Source organism: Alligator sinensis, unplaced genomic scaffold, assembly GCF_000455745.1.
Source record: "Alligator sinensis unplaced genomic scaffold, ASM45574v1 scaffold237_1, whole genome shotgun sequence".
Classification (NCBI taxonomy): domain Eukaryota; kingdom Metazoa; phylum Chordata; order Crocodylia; family Alligatoridae; genus Alligator; species Alligator sinensis.
The window spans coordinates 1,140,213-1,161,273 of record NW_005841849.1 but is presented as its reverse complement, the minus strand read 5'-3'; the positions used below and the strand labels follow the sequence as shown (position 1 = coordinate 1,161,273).

The 21,061-nt window shown below is 46.2% G+C and overlaps 1 protein-coding gene across 1 annotated transcript in view; it reads right to left on the bottom strand.

The window, feature by feature from the left end:
- INPP5D (inositol polyphosphate-5-phosphatase D) overlaps positions 1-18,993 on the bottom strand; it is a 91,704-nt gene extending 72,711 nt beyond the window's left edge. Inside the window, exons 1-2 of the mRNA XM_014522253.2 lie at positions 18,800-18,993; positions 10,386-10,449 (exon numbers count right to left, since the gene is read on the bottom strand). Of these exons, the coding sequence (XP_014377739.1) occupies positions 10,386-10,449; positions 18,800-18,933 (198 nt within the window). The 5' untranslated portion in view covers positions 18,934-18,993. The remainder of the gene's footprint in view (positions 1-10,385; positions 10,450-18,799) is intronic.
- Positions 18,994-21,061: the final 2,068 nt, after the last annotated feature.

Here is a 21,061-nt window from a genome sequence, read left to right as displayed (position 1 = left end):
ACCCCTCTCCAAAAGCTGTCAGCAAAGGTACTAATTATGAAAGGGTTTTTTTGTGTGTGTGATGTTGTCTGTTGTCCACCAGGAACTAAATTGAGACTCAGCTTTCACTTACTGTGCTACAGAGTAAAGGCCTGATCCTGTCAACACATTCTGTTGTCCCTCTACATCGGGGTCCACTTGCTTTGCTCCCGCTCCCACCCCCACCCTCATGTGCAGGAGGGGCCCAGCCCTGGCCAGCACACACAGCGTGCAGGCAGGGCTGCTGCTGCCACTGCTGCAGGCACTGGGGGACCTGCTCAGCTTCCCTGGCCTCCAGCAGCTCCTTCTTGTGTCACTGCTGCAGCACTCATTCCCGGCAGCAGGTAGGGAAGCTGCAGCTGGGCGGGAGTGCAAAGCGTGGGGCTGGAGCTGGCGGGAGCATGTATCCCAGGACCTGCGCCCAGTGGGGTGGTGGGAATGTGGCGCTTGGGTGGCCAGGGTATGGGTGTGGGTGTGTGGAGTATGAGATAGGGTGGGGGGGTATGGGGACCCCCACACACACTCCCCACCATGGCGCACAGGCCCAGCTGCCAGCGGCAGCAGCAGTAGGTGGTGGGCTCTCAGGGTGCTCATGACCCACGCAGGTTCAGCTGCCCAGCAGCGTGTGGCTCCAGTCAGTTCTGAGAGCTGTGCATGGCAGCAAGGAGTGGAGCCAGGCCAGCCTGCCTCTATTGCACAGGGCTCACATGCAATTCCCGGGACTTGTGAGTCACTGGGGGGAAGCCCTGCCAACGGAGCCAGTGGGTCTCACCCCACTCCCTGCTGCCACTCCTGAAACCCCACTGGAAATGGTGGGGAGCCCTGCCCCCTGCTTCCTGGTGGAGTCCCAGGAGCTGCATGTGGCGACAGGGAGCGAGGAAGGCAACCAGCTCTATCATGCAGGGCTTTACCCTGGTGAGGTCTGAGTCCTGGGAGCTGCATGCAGCCCCACATGATAGAGGTAGGCCAGCCTGGCTCCTCTCTTTGCTGCCACATGCAGCTCCCAGAATGGGCTGGAGCCGTGCACCACTGGGCAGCTGCGGTTGCAAAGGGCATGAGCACCCCAAGGGTCTGCTGCCTGCTGCTGCTGGTGTCAGGGACTGAGAACCATGGGGCCGCATGTGGGGGCATCCCCACACCTTCTCACCCTCCCTCACACCCCACAAATCTCACATACACCCACATCCCCCAACATATCCTACATCTCTCCACATACAGCCACACCCCCCTCACAGACCCCACACACATACGCACCCCACCATACACACACACACACACCCTGCCAACCACATCCTACACACAATATATAAGAGTAAAACTTTATTTTTGAGCTATTATGCAATCACCTCTATATATACTACACAAACACATAAATCAGGACAAAAATATTTTTTGAAATAAAATTAAAATACATTATAGTAGATGTTTGACTTTTAGTATATGATTTGTTTTTTTTCTGGTTTCAAGATGGCAACCCACCCAATAGGAGTACTCCAGGGACAAGGGGAAGGACTTCTGGTGTCAAAGGTCAGGGGGTGGAGCTTCCAGTCCTAAGATAGTGGCCAGGGGGGCAGGGCACCTGTTAAGGGGTGGGGATAGCATTGCAGCCCCCAACAGCTCACCAAAACTCATTAACTGGCCCTCCAGCCAAAATAATTGCATACCCATGCACTACATGCAAACATAACCTCAGATGTGATCTTGCTGCCACTGAGGGAACATGAGCTCTAGATCAGTAGCCAGTTTAGCAAACAGCCATCACAGCAACAGTTCTCAGTTTTTATGTGATATGAACCAGAAACCTAGAGACATCAGGCTCCATATGTTGTTACCACTTCTCTGTATAGACCAGTTTCCACACATTTTTTATCTCAAAGTACAAACAAATTAGCTCAATATTGACTTTAAGCACTAAGTATTATTGCTCAAATTGTTTGGTGAAATCTGTTACAAGAATCGGGCAAGAACCATTTAGCAGCTGGACTGTCCAGTGGTTAGGAATTGAGCAGGGCCAGGTTCAGTTCAGTTTTCTGACAGCTTGTGTGATGCTGGGAAAGAGACTAAGGAAATTTGGTACCTGAACAGCTTTAAGGACATCTGGCCCTGAGTTCTCCATTTGTAAAATGGAGAGGTGTGTGGATATATATGTTCAAGACAATGAGACACTCAGATACTGTGGTGTTGGGTGTCATATAAACACCTTAAGAGATATAGACATGGCAGAATGGAGACACTGTAGCTACCATGCATCTAGAGAATACCCAGAAAGGGTAAGAGCCCAGTATAGCCATCTGGCTTAGAACAAAAAGGTTACTTGCTATATTTGACCTTGTGCTTCAGCTGGTCTCCCCAGCAGTGCCAGCCTTCTTTGCACATGCAATATTACATACACTTTTCAAGACGTTTTTATATTCCTTCTATCTTCAGGACACTGTAAAGAGCCTTAAAGAACAAGGTGAAAATCATATTTGCTATTCAGGATGATAGGTGGAGTATCGTGCCAAAGGTTGAAGGCAAAGATGGAAGCTAGAGATGCACCCTAGTCACCACTCACTTAATCAGATGCTAACTGATAAAGTGAGCTATGACTCACACAAGCTTATACATCGTTGATGCAGTTAGTCTACAAGGTGCACCTTGACCCTGCCTTCTGCCTGACTTCAGACTAATACAGCTACCTACTTCTCTGTCAACGAGTGGGCAGTTAGCAGCCAAGCTAGAACTCAAGTGTGAGTGACTCCAAGGCTAATGTTCCTTCAGTTAGCCTGCGGTGTTACTACTTACTCCTCACTCCCTTCCTGTCTTGGCTTCAAATTTCTCAGTGTTTCTCCACAGTGAAAGACACCAGACTGCAAAAGCATTGTGATGACTAATTGTTCTCAGCATAGAGACAGTACTGTGATAGATCATGCATTTTAAAGTTTCTTTTTCCCCTGAAGAATGTTTTCATCTGCAGGAAGTGGTTTTGGGTCCCCCACACCCAGCATCTACTTACCTCAGCTCAGAGGCATAAGGTAAATGATACAAAATTAGGCAGTCACAAGAGAGTGGGGGAAAATGATACTCTCAATTTTTTTTTTCTCCACTTTCAGATTCATTTGACTTGGATGTGCATCTTGTATGAACCCTAAAACTCTGTAGCCACTGGACATTCTATCTAATGCTAGAGAGAGTGAGTTATTTTTTAATTGCCTGCCTTTAGTTACAGACATCAAGGAAAAATATTTTTAGACTTAACCAAAGAAAGCTAATTCAGCATTGCTCCAAGCAACTCTATTAACACAATGTGATATTTGTCCATACACAAGGGACAACCGTGAATGTCAAAAAGGCACCCAACGTTTTTCTGATTTTTCTCAGAAGGAAATCTCAAACAGGGTCCAGTGAGGACCAGAATTTCAGTCTGAAGTTTGTTTACTTAACTATCATAAAACTATTAAAACACTCAGAACAGCAGGAGCTAATCTGTTTAATCAAACTACAAAATATTGGAGCAACATAGGCAAAGATATTTCTTAAGTTCTGAACACAAATAGATGCCTTCCTGCAATAATCACATATATGGAAATAGTTGGATGAATTTTAGATCTGAAAAACAGCAACAAATGGGTAACGACCATGCTACTAGAGGCAGGTTGGTTCTAATTAGAAAATGGAAATTAATGTGCTTCTCCTTTATTCAGACAGATCATAAGAATGGTCAGAAACAGTTTAAAGTGTAAAAATAAATGCATTAACATTTAGTGTCACCCTTGTGCTGTCTATGTAGTAGTGATATAATGCATCTTTCATACCAGGTGTTATCACTAAAAATGTGTAACAGATTAGGGTCCAATCATGCAGAGGATTTCCTTTGATAATTTCAAAGGGATTTTTGTCTAGATTTAAGGATCTGCATGCCCAGATCATATTGCATGATCAAGGCCTATATTTTTAACTAACATGCTGATCTCATGGTCCCGTGTTGTGCCTTTCCTGTGTCAACCCCCTTCCTGCCCCCCCTACCCCCAAGTTAAAATCTTAAATTAATAGCTAGGCAAAGGTAGTGCTCCTCTGACATACTATTTGAAGACCGATTGCTGTATTAATTTAAATGATTTACTCATTCTAGTGTAGTTTATGGTCTTTTTTTTTTTTTTTTACAATGACAACCTTTTTAAAAGACTAATTCTTTTCTAACTTACCTCCCTGAACAGCAACTATGCCCTTACACAGAAAAACCGTGCTGCAAGTTGTCCTTCAAGTGCAGGCAAAGCGTTTTGGGTGAAACAAAGTACAGCAGAAAATAAAGCAAAGATCTGACGTCTGTCCCGGCTAGAACAACACGTCATGGACAGAGGCCAGCAGAGCCTTAACTTGGTTTTGCTATGCAGCTTGTTTGACAGAAAAAGTCAGCATCCCCGCATGACCCCTCTAATACAAAGTAAGGCATAATAGAATGAGAATACGTTGCGTTGTATGAATGAACAGTACACGCTGTTTAATTCATACCAGGTATTCAGCCTACAGTTCCTAGTATACAAAGCTGTGCTATCACAGTCCCTCTGCATCCTGTTATGCACACCTGTTATCTCAGAGTGAAGTTACACGTTGCACTTAGAGCATATTAAGGATACTTAAAACTAAAGCATCTGCATGTTAAAGCTTGTTAACTCATGCTAAGTGCCCTCTGAGCATCTCTGAGTTATGCTACTTAAGATGAGAGTTAACTATGGGTCGTGCTACTAAGCTTGTATTCGAGTAACTTAAGTTGGCTCCATAGAGATAAAATGAACAATTTGCAGTCCTCCAATATCCCAGGATGCACTATTCCCAGCCCCCCTCCCCACCCCCAGAGCAGAGATAGAGCCCAAATGCCCCTGTTTGTCAGCCCTCTAGTGACAAGTCAGAGCTGTGCAGGCAAGAAACGGTTTTAACTCTTAAACGTGCAACTATTCACAACATGTTCTAACTTTAGTGTTCCACAGATTTAATATAGTCTAAGCGTAACATGCAGCATCACCCTCACATAATCCAACCCCTGTTTTAGTAGAATCCTAAACATTACTTCATGCTAGTGAACATCCCCCCTTAAGAAATCTAATGAATTTCAACAGATTTCCACCCAGTAGCATCCTAATATCACAAACTAGATACAGTGACTGCTACTGAGAGGTCCAGTGTAGTCTCAGTGATCTCTCTTTACTGGGAATGCCCATCCATTGATCCCGCATATTTTCCTGTGAGTGCTTTCCCTCAGAAACTGGGCCACCAAGCTAAAGCTTTTAAAATTTGAACCTGGAGCCTTAGATGTGACAAGGGTATAAGAGCTTCACAGACGAGAACGTGGGGGTGATTCTGACTTCATTGACACTAGTTCAATTCCACTGAGTTCAACAGAAGTCACTCTTAGTATCTCTTGGCATAAGAATGAAACTAGTTCCTTTGCTTATGCAGATATACTTCAAAACCATACACTGGGAATAGAAAAGTGTATCTGTGAGTCTTACATGCATTCAGAGGCAGAAAAGGACCTTGGAGTCATTATTGATGCCAAAATGAACATGGGCCGACAGTGTGGGGACGCGGGAAGGAAGGCCAACCGTACCTTGTCGTGCATCCACAGATGCATCTCGAGCAGGTCCAAGGAGGTGATCCTCCCCCTCTATGCGGCACTGGTCAGGCCGCAGTTGGAGTACTGCACCCAGTTCTGGGCGCCGCACTTCAGTAGAGATGTGGACAGCATTGAGAGGGTTCAGAGGAGGGCCACTCGCATGATCAGGGGGCAGCAGGGCAGGCCCTATGAGGAGAGGCTGAGGGACCTGAACCTGTTCAACCTCCACAAGAGAAGGCTGAGGGGGGATCTAGTGGCCTGTTACAAACTAGTCAGAGGGGACCAGCAGGCATCGGGAGAGTCTCTGTTCCCCTGAGCACTACCAGGAGTTACTAGAAATAACGGTCACAAACTAGCAGAGGGTAGATTCAGACTAGACATCAGGAGGCGCTACTTCACAGTCAGGGCGGCTAGGATCTGGAACCAAGTTCCAAGCGAAGTGGTGCTGGCTCCTACCCTGGGGGTCTTTAAGAGGAGGTTGAACAAACACCTTGCTGGGGTCGTTTGACCCCAGTACTTTTTCCTGCCATGGCAGGGTGTCGGACTTGATGATCTGCTCAGGTCCCTTCCAACCCTACCAGCTATGAAACTATGAAACTATGAAATAAATAGACAAGGGCCTCAGCTCAGTGCTAGTACTGGACTAGGATCTATACTTCTGAAATAAACAGAGTATAACTTCATAACAGGCTGTGGCTGTAATGGAAATAATCATGATGCTAATGCAAAAGCAGCGCTTATGTTATAGTGAATGGCAGAACAGAGTGATATCCCCCCCCATTGCTGCTGTGTTGCAAGCAGGGGCAGGGAAGCAGTGGGAGAAGTCAAGCAGCTTGATCACTGCCCCTTACCCCTCCCACACCCTGCCCCCTGCCTAGCTGTCCTCCCTCACCACTTGCCCCCACCACGCTTGCCCCCCCACTGCCTCAGGTCCTCCTTCCCTCTGCCTCCTTTGTCCCCCTTCCCTTTGGCCACTTACTCTAGCTCTGGGAGGCTCCAGCCTTGCTCCAGCCTGGGGAACAGAACATGTGTTTGCTGTGGCCTCAGTCCTGCCCCATAACAGTGGTGTTGGTGTGACAGCTCCAGTCCCAACCTGAGCTGCTGCTGCTACCAGGCCAGGTTGAAGCCAGAGCAAACACATGTTTCTGAATGGGACCGGAGCCAGAACAAGGGTAAGTGGCAGTTTGTGGGAAGGGGAGATGGGGGAAGAGGCATCTGGAGAGTAGGTGGGGGAGCAGTGTGCACAGAGGAGAGAAGTTAGGGGGTAAGCAGCAGCTCCAGCTCCAGCCTTGGTCCCAACCCCAGGTTGAGGCCAGAGCCACAGCAGCTCCTGCGCCCCCTGCTCCTTGCCTTGCACTTGAATCCAAGATGAGGGGCTGCCCCACATATTAAACAGGGAAAAAACCTCATCATGGGTTTGAGTAAATACCATCTGTTGTTGCCTACAAAAGTACATGCCTCTCTAAACTAGTTAGTCTCTGGGGCTAGGGATACAAGTTACACATAAACTGGTTTAAGTGATCAGTTACTGGTTTATACCTGTAACAGAACAAAAATTCAGTGCACATAAACCAATTTCAAAATGGCCAAAACTGATAAACCTGGTTGAATGTAGTATCAGACTTAACTGACTGAAGTCAAATTGGTTTATGGAACTTGTGTCCCAGACCCCTTCCTGGTTCAGGTTCAATCAGAGGCCCCAGCATCCCAGCATGCGCTGCAGGGCTGGGCTGGGCTGGGCTGGGCTGGGATGTGCTGTCTGCTCCAGAGAGCAGGGCTGGCCCCACCCCCTTCTCTAGCCAGAGCACGGGGCAGAGCATGGCCAGACACTGGCCAGCATGGCCCCCTGAGGCAAAGAGGACAGGGGAATAAACCCCTTCTCTCCCTTCTTCCCCCGGGGGACCCCAGCTGGGGCCTGCCTGGCCAGGGCACAGCAGCCCCTATTTGGGTCCCTCCCCACTCACCGCTCCAGCGGTGGGGCATGGTCAGACACCAGCCGGAATGGCCCCCTAAGGCAAAGGGGGCAGGGAGGGGATTCATTCCCCCCCTCCTCCCCTCTCCCACTGGGGAACCCCAGCTGGGGTGTGCCAGCCCCCGCTGCTGCCTCTGCCACTTGCACCCAACCAGGCAGACCCTGATTGGGGTCCTCTGGGGGAAGAAGGGGAAATAAACCGCCTCCCTGCCCACTTCACCTCTAAGGGCCATGCTGGCCAGCATCTGGCCCTGCCCCTACCCTGCCACTGGAGCAGTGAGGAGGGAAGAGCAGCCCCTGTCATGGTATCCTAGGGAGCACAAGCCTCTTCTCAGTGGGGGGCTGCGCTGCCACAGCTTGTGTGGAGCAAGCAGTGGTAGCAGGGCTCAGAGGGTTGGCTATGGGGACTAAACTGAATTTTGGGGTGACCATAGCCCCCACAAGCCTCTCCTAGTGCTGCTGCCACTTGCCCCACACAGTCTATGGCAGCTCTGTCCACCCCACTCCGTAGCCAACCCTCTCCCTCAGCTCAGCTTCCCTCCCGGCCCAGCCCCCCCGGCCCCAGCCACTCCAGAAGCGAAGGGAGGGCTGCTCTAGCGCCCCCTCTCCCCACCCCCCCGCCCACCCCCTGCTCCTAGCTTAAGCCACTGCAGGCATGTGTCTGCATTTCTGGCGTCAAAAATGAGTATCTATTCACTTGCTTGTCGGTTCAATCTACACAGGTTAGACTAACCTGCAAAGATTGAATCAATTTAGTCTCAGGCTTTTTGAATGTCTGTACTTAGCCTAAGATGCCACCCTGCCTTGCTTTCTATAAAGATTGCTTATGTGTAAAATACATAACAGATCCTTTCCCACTATGGACAGAAGTTTGCTGAACAACTGCAAGTACATGCCATTCATGAATGCTAACACTTCACAAGAAAACTTCACAAGAAAACTGGGCAGAACAACAGAGGTGTGGCAGGAATGGGGGGCTATGCATGGAAGAGAGTGACCGGTACCATCCAGCAGGGTCTGGAGGCTGGCTGAGAGTCCTGGGAGCAGAGCTGGAGGGGAAGCAGGTGAAACCATCGGATCTGGCCTGTTTAGAATTTTGTTTGCGGGCAGAAAAAGCTTTTTTGGATTCTCCAGCTTCATTTGACACCCTAAGCTGGTCAGGTGCTCAAGGCAGCTGCTACTTCAAGTGAAAAGCTTTGAGCTTTCTCCATTGGACAGGCAAAGGTTGAGCTCACCCTGCTTAATCTTTTTTTCCAAATCCTCTCCCTAGAGATGCTCAGCTCCAGGACTTACATATGGTAATTTTCTTGTTTTTAGAAGACAAGGAAATTCATGTACCCCAAACCAAATCTTTCATGTAGAATTAAAGCTCCACAAGTGTATTTCCTTACAGCAATGCAAATGCTACAGAATACAGAACAATGTTGACTAGAACATGGCTCTATGCCCAGCTGTACCACTGACCTTCTCTGTGACCTTGATGCCACTTCACATCTACATGCCTTGGTTTCCCTTTCCACCCTGTGTCTGTCTGGTCTATTTAGACCAGGGGTTGGTAACCTACAGCCCACAGGAAAAAATTGGTCCATGAAGCCATTGGCTCAAGCCCTCAGACCTGGGAGGTTACAGGAGGTTTGACCTGCCTTGTGCTGCAGCTGAGTGGCTGGGGTTCTGCAGTGGGGGCTTCACCCATGCCATGGTCAAGCAGCAGGGAGAAGCAACAGCAGCAGCCAAGTCCTGGTACTGGCCTGCCTCAGACTGATGATTTAGACTGCAAGATGTTTGGGCAAGGAGCAGCTCTCACTGTGTACAATCTGGAGCACAAGGGGGCCCATTTCACTGATGGTGTCCAGATGCAAATCAATAATACAGAAACCCCACCCAGCACACGACTGACATCCAAGCATTTCTCTATTGCTGTCTTTGTCCACAGCTGTATGAATACTCTAATTTCCTTTCTTGCACATTAACTTTCATTGCAACAATGCTCTCACCTTTGTTACACTTGTCAAAGATCAAAATCACTCTCCAATGGGTCAGCAGTACACAAATATAAGAATACATGGTGGAACATTTCACTAATGCACAGATAGTTTTGATGGCTGGTCTAGTTGATCTGTTCTTTTTTTTTTAAATCCTAATGTAAACACATGAGCAAAAATCTGTGTTTTTGACATAGTAATTTATCATCCTCAGCTATTCTAGTTGCCTGTTGTGCTCCTTACTGTATATGTCAGTTCTTGCCCCCAAAAGTTTACAATCTAAATTGGCAAGACAAGGGATATGAAGGAGTACAAGAAGGTAAAGGTCCAAAGTCACACAGCAGGTCAAAGACTGATCTACGAACAGGGACCAGATAGGAGCTCCAGTGCCTCTTAAATTTGGAGTCTTTAATACACTTTGCACTCTTCTCCTTGTGCATGATAGGTAGAGATACTAACACTGTAGCTTCAGGCTATTAACTGTTATTTATAACATATTGTTAGAAGGGTCTGGAGAGAAGGAATGATTCAGTTAACTGATGTATTCAGACAGAGAAACAGCATTGTTGAATTGAAAGTAGATGGGCTTCTCCAGAGAGATTATTCATGTACTGCTGCGGTGGAATATTATGAGGGCAGTGGGCTAAAATTTGGAAATGGAGACTAGCATTGTGTTGAATAGGAATGTTGACTTCACTAACAATTTTTTGGCTTTCTGACGTTGGAACAACTGTGAAAAATATAAGTGAGCAATCTTAAGTCTAAGTCAATTATGCTTTTATGGAACGTGGTTTAGCATCTGCATTCAAGTGTGGCTTACCTGGACAATTAGCTTATTTTCTTTATTAGGTAAAATCCTGTATGTATACACGCAGTTCTGGAACCTGGAAGAGATCAGAAGGGAGGCTATTAGAATATATTGTAGCATCATTTCTCTACTGACAGATATGGAATGGAAGATTGCTACACTGACTGATAGCTTCACAGACAAAGGCTTCATGTATTTTTTCATTACCATTGGGCATATTAACAAAGAAAAATGGCAGTGCTTATGCCTAAGGCATGTAGGCATGCTGCAAATGTCACTTCAGAAAGTGATATTGGAACCAGCCTCAGAGTAAATTATTTAACTCCCCTGCTGGCCGGAAAAAAGAAAACACCACATGGTTTCTGGCTGTTAGAAGAGTGGGCGTATCAGGAAGGAATGAAAAGGCAGAAGTCCAAAAGACAATGGGCCAAATACAGAGATGAATGAGTAAATCTAGGGGCTGGTCTACACAACACTTGCTCTGGAATAAATACATGACTGATTTAAACTAAGTCACAATAGGATATTTTTATTCTAAAGCAAGCATCTGTACTGGAACAACAACAGGTCCATATTAAAATCCACCCAGTTGTCTTGGTATGAATGTGTTTGGGGTAGATCAGCCATGAATGACACTCTTTGCCACAACGTCTCCTGGGTAGAAGTTAAAAAGAAATTGCACTTAGACTTTTCCTCAGTCTGAGGACTGGCCACCATTAGACCAGGCATGAATGGAAAAAGAACCTGAGCAGGCTTTGTCCAACAAAGGGCCACATCAGGAACTTGCTATAACCTAAAATCCAGTCTTGTATCAGAGCTGGAAAATTTTCACCCCGTAGTATGCACAGGCTGCCTTGATGGTCCTGAATAATACTGGAGGGCTGCCTCCATCATGATGGAGGAATATAGGCTTAATACCAGTTCTGGTGATTACAAATGTGATCCAACAGCTCTCACTACTGCCCAATGCTTGATGCTAACACACCTCACAAACTGGATCTATGCTGACTGATGTCTCATATTTCAACTCTGTCCTTCTGTACATTCCCTTAGGCAAGTTGGATGGGCCTTGCAGCTCTTCCTTGGTGGCCCTGAAACTGGCAGAATATCCCAGTCTCTTTTGTACTTTATTCATGCTAAGCATTTCTGAATCATGCACTGCAAAGGAGAGAGAGAGATGTCTTGGATATAGTGCCTCCTCATATTCAGAGTAAGAAAGAGTGGCTGAAAATACAATTGGTTACTACTCATAAAATGTGGTGGAGGTCTTCAAAGCTGACTTGCGGAAATAATCACACAGCTCCCTGAGAACCTGTGTCCCAGTGGTGACACGTAGGGGGTGCATGTAAACCCCCTGAGAGCACTGGTGCACCCCCTGACAGACCACACTCCCTGCTTAGGCGACAAGTGTGTGTGGGGGGGAGGGGGCAGGCAGGAGCACCAGTGCCCCCCCTGCGACCACTGGCCAAGGAGTGGGAGCACCGGATGAAGCACCGCAGCCACTTCCCAGTCAGCACGATCGCATGTGCCCCCCCAACTATGATGTCACTAGTCACCCATGCTATGTCCTTTCACGCTGATTGAAGCAAGACACACAGTAACAGGGTTTGGACACCCTTCGAAGGTTAACCTGAGTGTTCACTGATGAAGATTGTGAGGCCTTCACACATACCTGTCTACTCTCATAAGGTCCAACAGGGACAGTGCAAAGTCCTGCACTTAGGACGGAACAATCCCATGCACCAGTACAGGCTGGGGGCTGACTGGTTAGGCAGCAGCTGTGCAGAAAAGGACCTGGGGGTTACAGTGGACAATAAGCTGAACATGAGCCAGCAGTGTGCCCTTGTTGCAAAGAAGGCTAATGGCATACTGGGTGGCATTATTAGGTGTGTTGCCAGTAGGACCAGGGAAGTGATTATTCCCCTCTATTCAGCAGTGGTGAGGCCACATCTGGAGTACTGTGTTCAGTTTTGGGGACCCCACTGCAGAAAGGATGTGGAGAAATTGGACAGAGTCCAGCAGAGGGCAACAAAAACGGTGAGGGCGGCTGGGGGACATGACTTGTAAGGAAAGACTGAGGTAACTGGGCTTACTTACTCTAGAGGAGACTGAGAGGGGACTAAATAGCAACCTTCAACTACCTGAAGAGGGGTTTGAAAGAGGACGGAGCCAGACAGTTCTCAGTGGTGGCAGATGACAGACAAAGGAGCAATGGTCTCAAGTTGCAGCAAAGGAAGTTTAGGTAAGATGCTAGGAAGAATTTTCTTACTAGGAGGGTAGCAAAACACTGGAACAGGTTACCCAGAGAGGTGGTGGAAGCTCCATCTTTGGAGGTTCTCAAAACCTGACAAAGCTTTGGCTGGGATGACTTAGCTGGGGAGAGTCCTGCCTTGAGCAGGGGTTTGGACTAGATGATCTCCTGAGGTCTCTTCCAACCCTAACTTTCTCTGATTCTCTGATTCTCTGCAGTGTTCCTAGGCCCAGCCAACCCAGGGAACAAGCGGCAAAACTCAGGGGGACAGATAGTCAGTTGACTGGTGGACAACCAATACCAGCTGCAGATCTGCTGTCTGAGAAAGGGATTGGATTTTGTTTTTATCTGTCAAGGCACTTCTTCCCACCTCCTCCTGCAGATATGCAAATAGAGCAGAGACAAGAACAGCCCGGCTTACGTAGCTGCTGAGAGAAAATGTGCGTGTGTGTGTGTGTGTGCACGCGCGCACATGTGTGTGTGTGTGTGTGTGTGTGTGTGTGTGTGTGTGTGTGGAGATTATGCAACTGGTTAGCAAACCAGCTCAATGATTATCATGTCATCAAAGGACTTAGTGTTCAGTCAGATGGCAGGCACCCCTTTGCTCTAGCCTCATGAGAAACGCTTGCTGTGAGCAAAAATAGGAATCTTCCTTAGCAGTCTCATGATTCAAGTATACATGAATGGAGGAAGCCATGAATTAAATCCCCTGTTCCCAACTTTTATTTATGCCTTGCTTTGTTGTTGTCACTTAATATCTCTTCAGCTTTCTCTCCTAGATGTCGTGACACATCTACCATTTTGTCCCAAATGCTTTCACTTTCACTATAAAAAAAGTTTCTTGTTGAGATGCTGTTTCTTGACATTTTAGAGTTCCAGAACCATTGCTGTGTAAATGCATAATGAGAGGGACAAACCCCCTGTGACTTGGTACCAGTGTAGGCATTTCATGTGTGGTACCCTCTGATAAAGAAAGGGATCAAAACTTCACTCTCTCAGATTGAGAGTGTTATCTAGACCTGTTGTCAGTCCTACCGCCCACTGTTTCTAGACCAGATTTTCCAGTTGAGAGCTTTCAGTATACAGGGTAAGCCCAGACATTTTCAAAGTGGCTTCCAAATTCATGCAGAGAACAGTAGTTAGCCATGTTAGAATGAAGTCAGACAGAAAGCAGGGCAGGGTGGCACCTTAGGGCATCTCTGTGGTGGAGATGGTGGGGTGGGGATGTTTAATTAGAGCAACTCTGGGATGGAGGGGGCACTTTCAAGAGTCACTCTAATTAAAGCACCCACAGCATCACGTGTATTCAGCGTCCCACACTTCAAAATGGCAGCGGCAGCACTTGGACCGATGAGCTTGTTCGATGAGCTTTAGTTAAAGACTTAAAGTGCCCCCGTCGTCATTTTGAAGAATGGGGATGCTGAATAAATGTGATGTGGAGGGTGCTGTAGTATGTTAATTAACACACTTCAGCAGACTTGATTAATCAAGTTGGCTCTGATGCATGCTAATTAGCATGCATCCAAGCAGACATCCGGCACATGTATAGGTGCCCTGAGAGACTAGCTGGTTCTGAGAGGCATAAGCTTTAGTAGGTGACAACTTACTTCTTCAGATGCTATGATGAAGTAAGCTGTTGCCTACAAAAGCTAATGCCTCTCTGAACCAGTTAGCACATAAGGTGCTATCCTTCCCTGCCTGCTGCGTAAATTCATACAGGAGTATCACATCCCTGGCAAAAGAGAGCTTACAAGCCCATCTAGCCTATCTGGAAGGGCTGTTGCATAGAGAGCATTTGGGCCCCCATTCTGTAAATGCCCTTTTTCATACACAGAGTAAATGCTATGGCTCTAACATAAATAGGTCTCCACCTGAATTTATCATTGCAAACAAAAATCCCAACAAGTGGCTGGGCTGGAAGAAATGGAAGGATTTTTTGTACATCTCTGATGTAGTTGAGGTCCAGCAGAGATCTTTGTTACAGGGTGAGGAAACAATAATGACTGTCCTTCTCCACAGGACTTTTCGACAAAGGCCTATACTGCATACTGCATGGCTTACTCTCCCCAGAAAGGTCAAGTGAGTTGACAGCAATTAAATGTCTGCAATTGGAGGATTGTCTTAGAAAAGAGAATTTTCTTCTGCCAGAAACACCAAGCCCTCTTCATCTATTTACAGCACTTTGGTTTCAGCACTACAAGGGGCTATTGTGCATGCCAGTGCTTTCAGGAGTATGAGGCTGAGCCCAATGACCTCCAGCAGGTGAGGTCTCATTCTCCACAGCCTCATCTCTTCCAATTTTTGTGGCTATAGCTGCCTGTTGGATGGTGGGGGTGGGGGGTTACACTGTTCCAACTAGCTTTTGGAGCTAAAGCCTAGCAGAGGAACAGAGGAATCTGTGGTTTATTTGGAAGATGTCTTGATATAGCCAATAGCCCTTTAAAGTACTATAAAAGATTTCTGGGAGAGGAACTTTCCACCTAATATTTTCTCCACAATGCATTAATGCTGCTTTAAAGTAAGACAGGTTACAGAGTCTTTGCTCTAGAACGGTGATATTCCTAGTGAGAACTTAAAGGAAAGCCATGGTTTCTTATGAAGCCCAATACACTCCCACCTGAGGCTTCCCTTCCCACTTAGCTGCTTATACCTTCCAGCATTTTGAACATAAGCACATACAGAGTCCCAGTGGAGGGATACAGACATAGCTTGCTGTTAAAAAGCCAAATAACCGTTTGTTTTCTTCCAAGATTTCATGATCTGAACAATCATTTCCAGCTGAGTGCAACTCCAGAGGCTAGTCAGTAAGCTGGCAAACCAAGAGTTCTCGTTACAAAGGACGAGGGAGGAAAATGATTCGGCTCTGTGCCTTTTACAGGGCATGCAGGTCTCAAGAAACAGGTTGTAGAGCAGGGGATGATGGTGTCTGGAGGGTAAAAATTGTTGTTGAAGACCTATTTTGCTACTCTAAGTGCAGTTACAGCAAAGAGGCATGATTACACACTCATGTCTGTCTGCATGCACTTTTCATCTGCCTCTCTGTATACACATTATTATTTTCCTGCAACATTTCTCCAGGAAAGTCATTACATGGCTGTACAGCATGAAAAAAAGGAACTTCCTGCCCCCTTGCTCCCTTTCTCATTCTGACTGATTTGCTTGCTAAACCTTAGAAATGTCTAGAGGATGACACTTCTTTCTCATGGTAATATTTCAGGTTTCATTTTTTCTAAGGGGGTAGGGAGGAAAGGGGTGCCCCGTGTTGGAACGAAGCCAAAACCTTTCAACTGTTCTAACAAAATGGCATTGTTTTGACATATCTATTTTTGGCCAGGTTTTCAATTTGGGTCACACTTTCTCACATTCACCCTCTTTGGTCAGATGTGACTAGAAAGCCCCAGACTTCACAAACCTTCTTGTCAAAAAGTCAGTCAGAACTGATACATTTCTGCAAAAACATCAGCTTCAATGAAACAGCATATTTCAACACATTACATTTTGTTGAAAGTAGCTGGTCTGGTTGTATCTAATAAATGTTACAGCCACTTTCTCTGCAGCCATGAGACCCAAAGTGAATTTGCTGACATTAACACCAAAGCTGAGAACACTTCAAAGGGAACAATTTATTCGACATGTTTGACCCCTTTTCTGCAGATCGACTTTGATTAGATAGATTATCGCAGTATCCCCCCCACAGTTGGTTGGACACGTTTCAGTCTCCCTCACAGGCTTTTCGACGCAACCACAGCTGCCAGCAGTCCCAGCATTGTTCCCAATGTCTTCAGAAGCAGGGGCTGAGTGCTCAGCATTTTTGAAGACCACACCACTTAGTTCAGCACTTTACTACAGATTCAAGTGCCACACTTTTAGCTCCCATTTAAAAAAATCTTGGTTATGATATTGTGTCTGTTTCCTGATCCCATGTATCTCAAACTCTCAAAGGAATGAGAACTCATGGTAGAGGTGATATATTTTATTAGACCAACTAGATTTTTGCAACAAAAAAATCTTTTCAACCATCTTTGTGAACCAATTGGAATAAAGAGAGAAAGAAACCAGCAACTCCCCTGGTATTTATGCAACCTCTTTTATTTGCTGTTAACAAGTATACACACAAACACAATATTGTTTTCAAAGGCATTTGTAGAAAAGCAGAGTGTTGTAGATATTTGTACTAATGTGTACTTTCATAAAGTTTTCCACTGTACATGCTTATGCAGCCATCTTTGAAAGCCCTTTGAGAATGTGATGTCCAGGTTGTAGTTGTACTGGTCCAGAGGCAAAAAAAATCAGAACTTGTGGTAGAAGTGATATCTTTTATTAGACCAACTAGATTTTGCAAAAAAAAAAATTCCTCATTTGCAAGCTTTCAGGCACAAGCACCCTGTTTCAGGCATAGGAGAAAAGATTCATACTCTCCTATGAAATATGAACTTTCATTTCTACCTGGGAGAACTTTACAATATTTTCTCCTATGCCTGAAGAAGGGTGCTTGTGCCTGAAAGCTTGGAACTAAATCATTTTTTTGCAAAAATCTAGTTGGTCTAATAAAAAATATCACCTCTTCCACGAGTTCTGATTCCTTTTGCCTCTAGACCAATACAGCTACAACCTGGATATCACACTCTCAAAGGGCTTTCAAAGATGGCTGCATAAGCATTTACAATGGAAAAATTTATGCAAATACACACTAGTACAACTATCTACAACAGTCTTCCTTTCTACAAATGCCCTTGAAAGCAATATTGTATTTGTGTGTATACTTGTTATCAGCAAATAAAAGAGGCTGCATAAATATCAGGGGAGTTGCTGGTCTTTTTCTCTCTCTATTCCAATTGACTCACAAAGATGATTTTGGCACTAATTCCACGTGCTACTTGCCTGAAGGTATCAACTTCCCATTTCTCTCACCGAAACATGCAAACACCCATCCTTAAAAATGCATGCCTCTTTCCTTCTCACACATTACTATGCCCATTCCCAACCTGCACTTCTGTGCCCACTGTGCAGACCTCTCCCCCTTCACCCTCGTTCTGTTACAGTCTGACACACATATTTTCAGGATATGCTAAGCTGCCCCATACGTTATTGCAGAGAGACCTGCCTTCTGTCGGATGCTGAACTGTCCCCAGAGACCTGAGTTCAGAGGCGAACAGTTAGACCACAGATGAAGCTGACACCTCCTTCAAGAGCTACAAAAAGCACATTTTAAAGAGGAAGCAGCAATAAGGAGCTTGCTAGTTAGTTGGGTCGTGGTGACAAACTTGATTTTAAAACCTTTTGCTCACTTAAAGAGAGATGCATATGATTGGGCCCTGGTCCTAGGAAGCTCGTTTAAGTTGAGTCTGGCCATGTCCTCTCTCTAGAGTAAAATTTTAAATTCCTCGAAGTCTTCATCCAGTGGCTGTGGTGTTTCAACCCCCTCTTGATTCCAAGTCCCAGAGCTACAAGAGCAGACGTACTGCCCTCCTAATGAATCCTTCAGCTTCATTCCAGAGCTAGAAATCTTTGACTGGAAATGAAACAACTGCTCAGGACACCGAAAGAAGCTTACTAAGGGGTATTTTCCCCCCCAGCTTCCTCTTGTGAGCCACGTCCATGGGTAAGGTGGAATCAGACAACTTCACTAAGAGGACTGACACCTGGAGCTACTAACACATTTACAGGATACCTGCTGGACTGAACAAGGCATTTATTGACTGAGCTGGCTATACCAAACATGTGCCAAGCTATAAATAAGTAAAAGGACACAACACTTGGTGGGCTCTAAGCAAAAGTGCTTTTCTTTTTCATCAAAAGAAACAAGACCTAGGTACCTGACTGGTTCCCAGAGACGAGAGAGATAGCTAGGCCATTCTCTAATCCAGAGCATGTCAATCCAAAAGAGACATTTTTGGATTATGGTCTCCTTTCAACTCTGGGATTTGGGGCATCCCTTCCCTCGTGTAGTTTCCCCCAAAATGACAATCACAAATGTGGCTTCTCCCAATCCCTCTCCAAACCTCCAACTCCCACCCCCGCCATACTTTCTGGGCCAGAACAGGTTAAACCTGTTGCTGCTATCATACCTTCTCAGTGAGTGAGGTGGCTGCTTGCCTGTGCAGGATGTAGGGTACTCCCTGCATGGATAGGACAAGGGTGGCTAAGCACAGAGAAAAATAAAAGCCATACTTACAGCACACACAGCGCATACGCTGAGGGGATTGATTCACTGGCCCGTACGAGGAAGCTGCCATCCTTACCCACTTTGGAAAGCAGGTCCTCAGCCTTGGAGCGAGTGATGTTCCCGTGGTACCAGCACTGATCCATGGCTGGAGGTGGAGGAAGCCTTAGTGACAACCCTGCAGTTAATATTCGGGAGCTGCCAGAGCTGCCTGTGTGTCTGTTTAACAATCAGCAGCTGCAGCTCACCAGCTTCCTGTTTCAATGGTACAGAGGGAAAGGAAACTGAGCTGAGGACAACTTCCTCAGAACTCAAAACAGCTCAGAGCGACCGTGAACAGCCCTGCAGCCTCTGCTCCTCTTCAATATACTGTTGCTCAAGCAGTTAACAGTCTGTGTCCCCCACAAGAAAGGACCAGCCTGGGGGACCAATTCTATTCCCTCACTTTGGGACAGAGCCACAGATTCCAGGGCATTTCCTCCCATTTACGGTGCTGTAACCAAAAGCTGAGCCAGGCCCTAAATGTCTCTATCCCTCCCCTTCCTTCTCACTCTCACTTTTTGCCTCTCCCTTTTTGTCTGCTGCAGGACCCCTTAAAAATAAACAGGAATATTAGAGCAAGATTCACTGTACCTCAGGGTCCTCAGGATGCTTCTGTCTGACTTGTCCTATTCTTGTCTATCTTCAGTAGCCCGACCCCAAAATCCAGCTGGTCATCATATGGGACCTGAAGGAATCTACAAACTATGCCTTGCCTGCGTGGCAATAAGCTAGTCTCATAATTTTGTCCAGGGAACCAGTGACAAAAACTGCACATCTCACTATTACGCAGCATCAGAAGAACTCAAAGGTAACCCGTATACCAAAACCCCACGATGGGATGGGATAGAGTCACACGAAGAGGGAGACTAGTGCTTTCACTTCCCCTTTCTTTGTCTGCACATGGATTTCTGTCCTTCCCGTGAGCTCTCCTTATGGCATGCTCAGTGCTGATCTCCAAGGCAGCAAACATGACAACTGAGGGTGTGTCTATAGCAAGCAAGGAAACCATTGCAGGGGCACAGACCGCGTGACATGTTTGGTTGTCTTGCCTGTACGTACAACCACTCTGTGCTCGATGGAACTGTTTTGGCACATGTATACTTTGGCTCTAATTCAAAGCAGCTGGAAAGCCAGTTTAACCAGGCTGCTCAGGATTTTGATTACAGAGAGAAAGCCCTTAGATGGTGCAAAGTCAGAGCCGGTTCTAGACAAATGTTAGCCTCCTATGGCTTACGGAAATTGGTGAGAGAAGGGTACAGGAATCTCGGTTGTTGTGCTATTGTGTTCTGGTTGCCAGAAAGCCCCTTAGAGCCAGGACAGCATAATGTAATGGAACAGACTGAAGTTCCACTGGGGAATTCGACTGTTGCTGGGACAGGTCAGGATTGTAGGGGGTGGGAGGGAGACAGAGTTGTCTTTGTCTAGGATCTGGCTTTCTGTTCCTCACAGCTATGGTTGTACCAGTACAGTCAGAGTCTCCCAAAGCATCTATTCCACAGTGTCCATTTTGCTATTGTGACTGGGGCTTGTGAGTAACTTCTAAACACAAGGCATGACATTACCGGGTAGAGATAGGACCACCAAGAGGACTGGCACAGCTGCAACGCTTGTGGTTTCCTGTCCATACTGAGGAGTAACTGTTTGTTGACCTCACTTGGCCCAGATCCACCACACATTTTTAGGTGCATGACTCTCATTGACTTTGATGGAAAGTACAAGTTAGGTGCTTAAATTCCTTTGTGTACCTCAGGTATCCAGGTTGTAGCCATAATGGCCTAGAGAAAAAGTCAATCAGGACTCATAGTAGATATCTTTTATTAGACCAACAAGATTTTTGTAAATCTTGTGCATCTCAGCTCTTGTGCCATGCCAAAGGTCTTTTTGCCTGTTTTAAAGAGTGTCTGAGTGTGAGAAAGAGAGATTATAATTACTTTTCCAATCCTGCTTATAGTAATGTCCTGCCAGCTCCAGTGTTGGCTTCTCAGGACCTTCTAAAGTTTCTACTTGCAGTAGCTCTTCTGCACTGTTGCTGCAGCAGGAAGCAGTACAGCTCTGAATGTCAAGGCAACAGTAAACCACTGGTTGACATAACAGCAAGGAAACTTCCATATGGTGAAGATATAAGCAGACACAGAATGAGGGGGACTGACAAACAAGGCTATTTTTGTCAAAGTGAAACTGTCTTATATTAGAGGTTCTGATGATTTAAGTTCCAGGTACTAGAAAAGACAT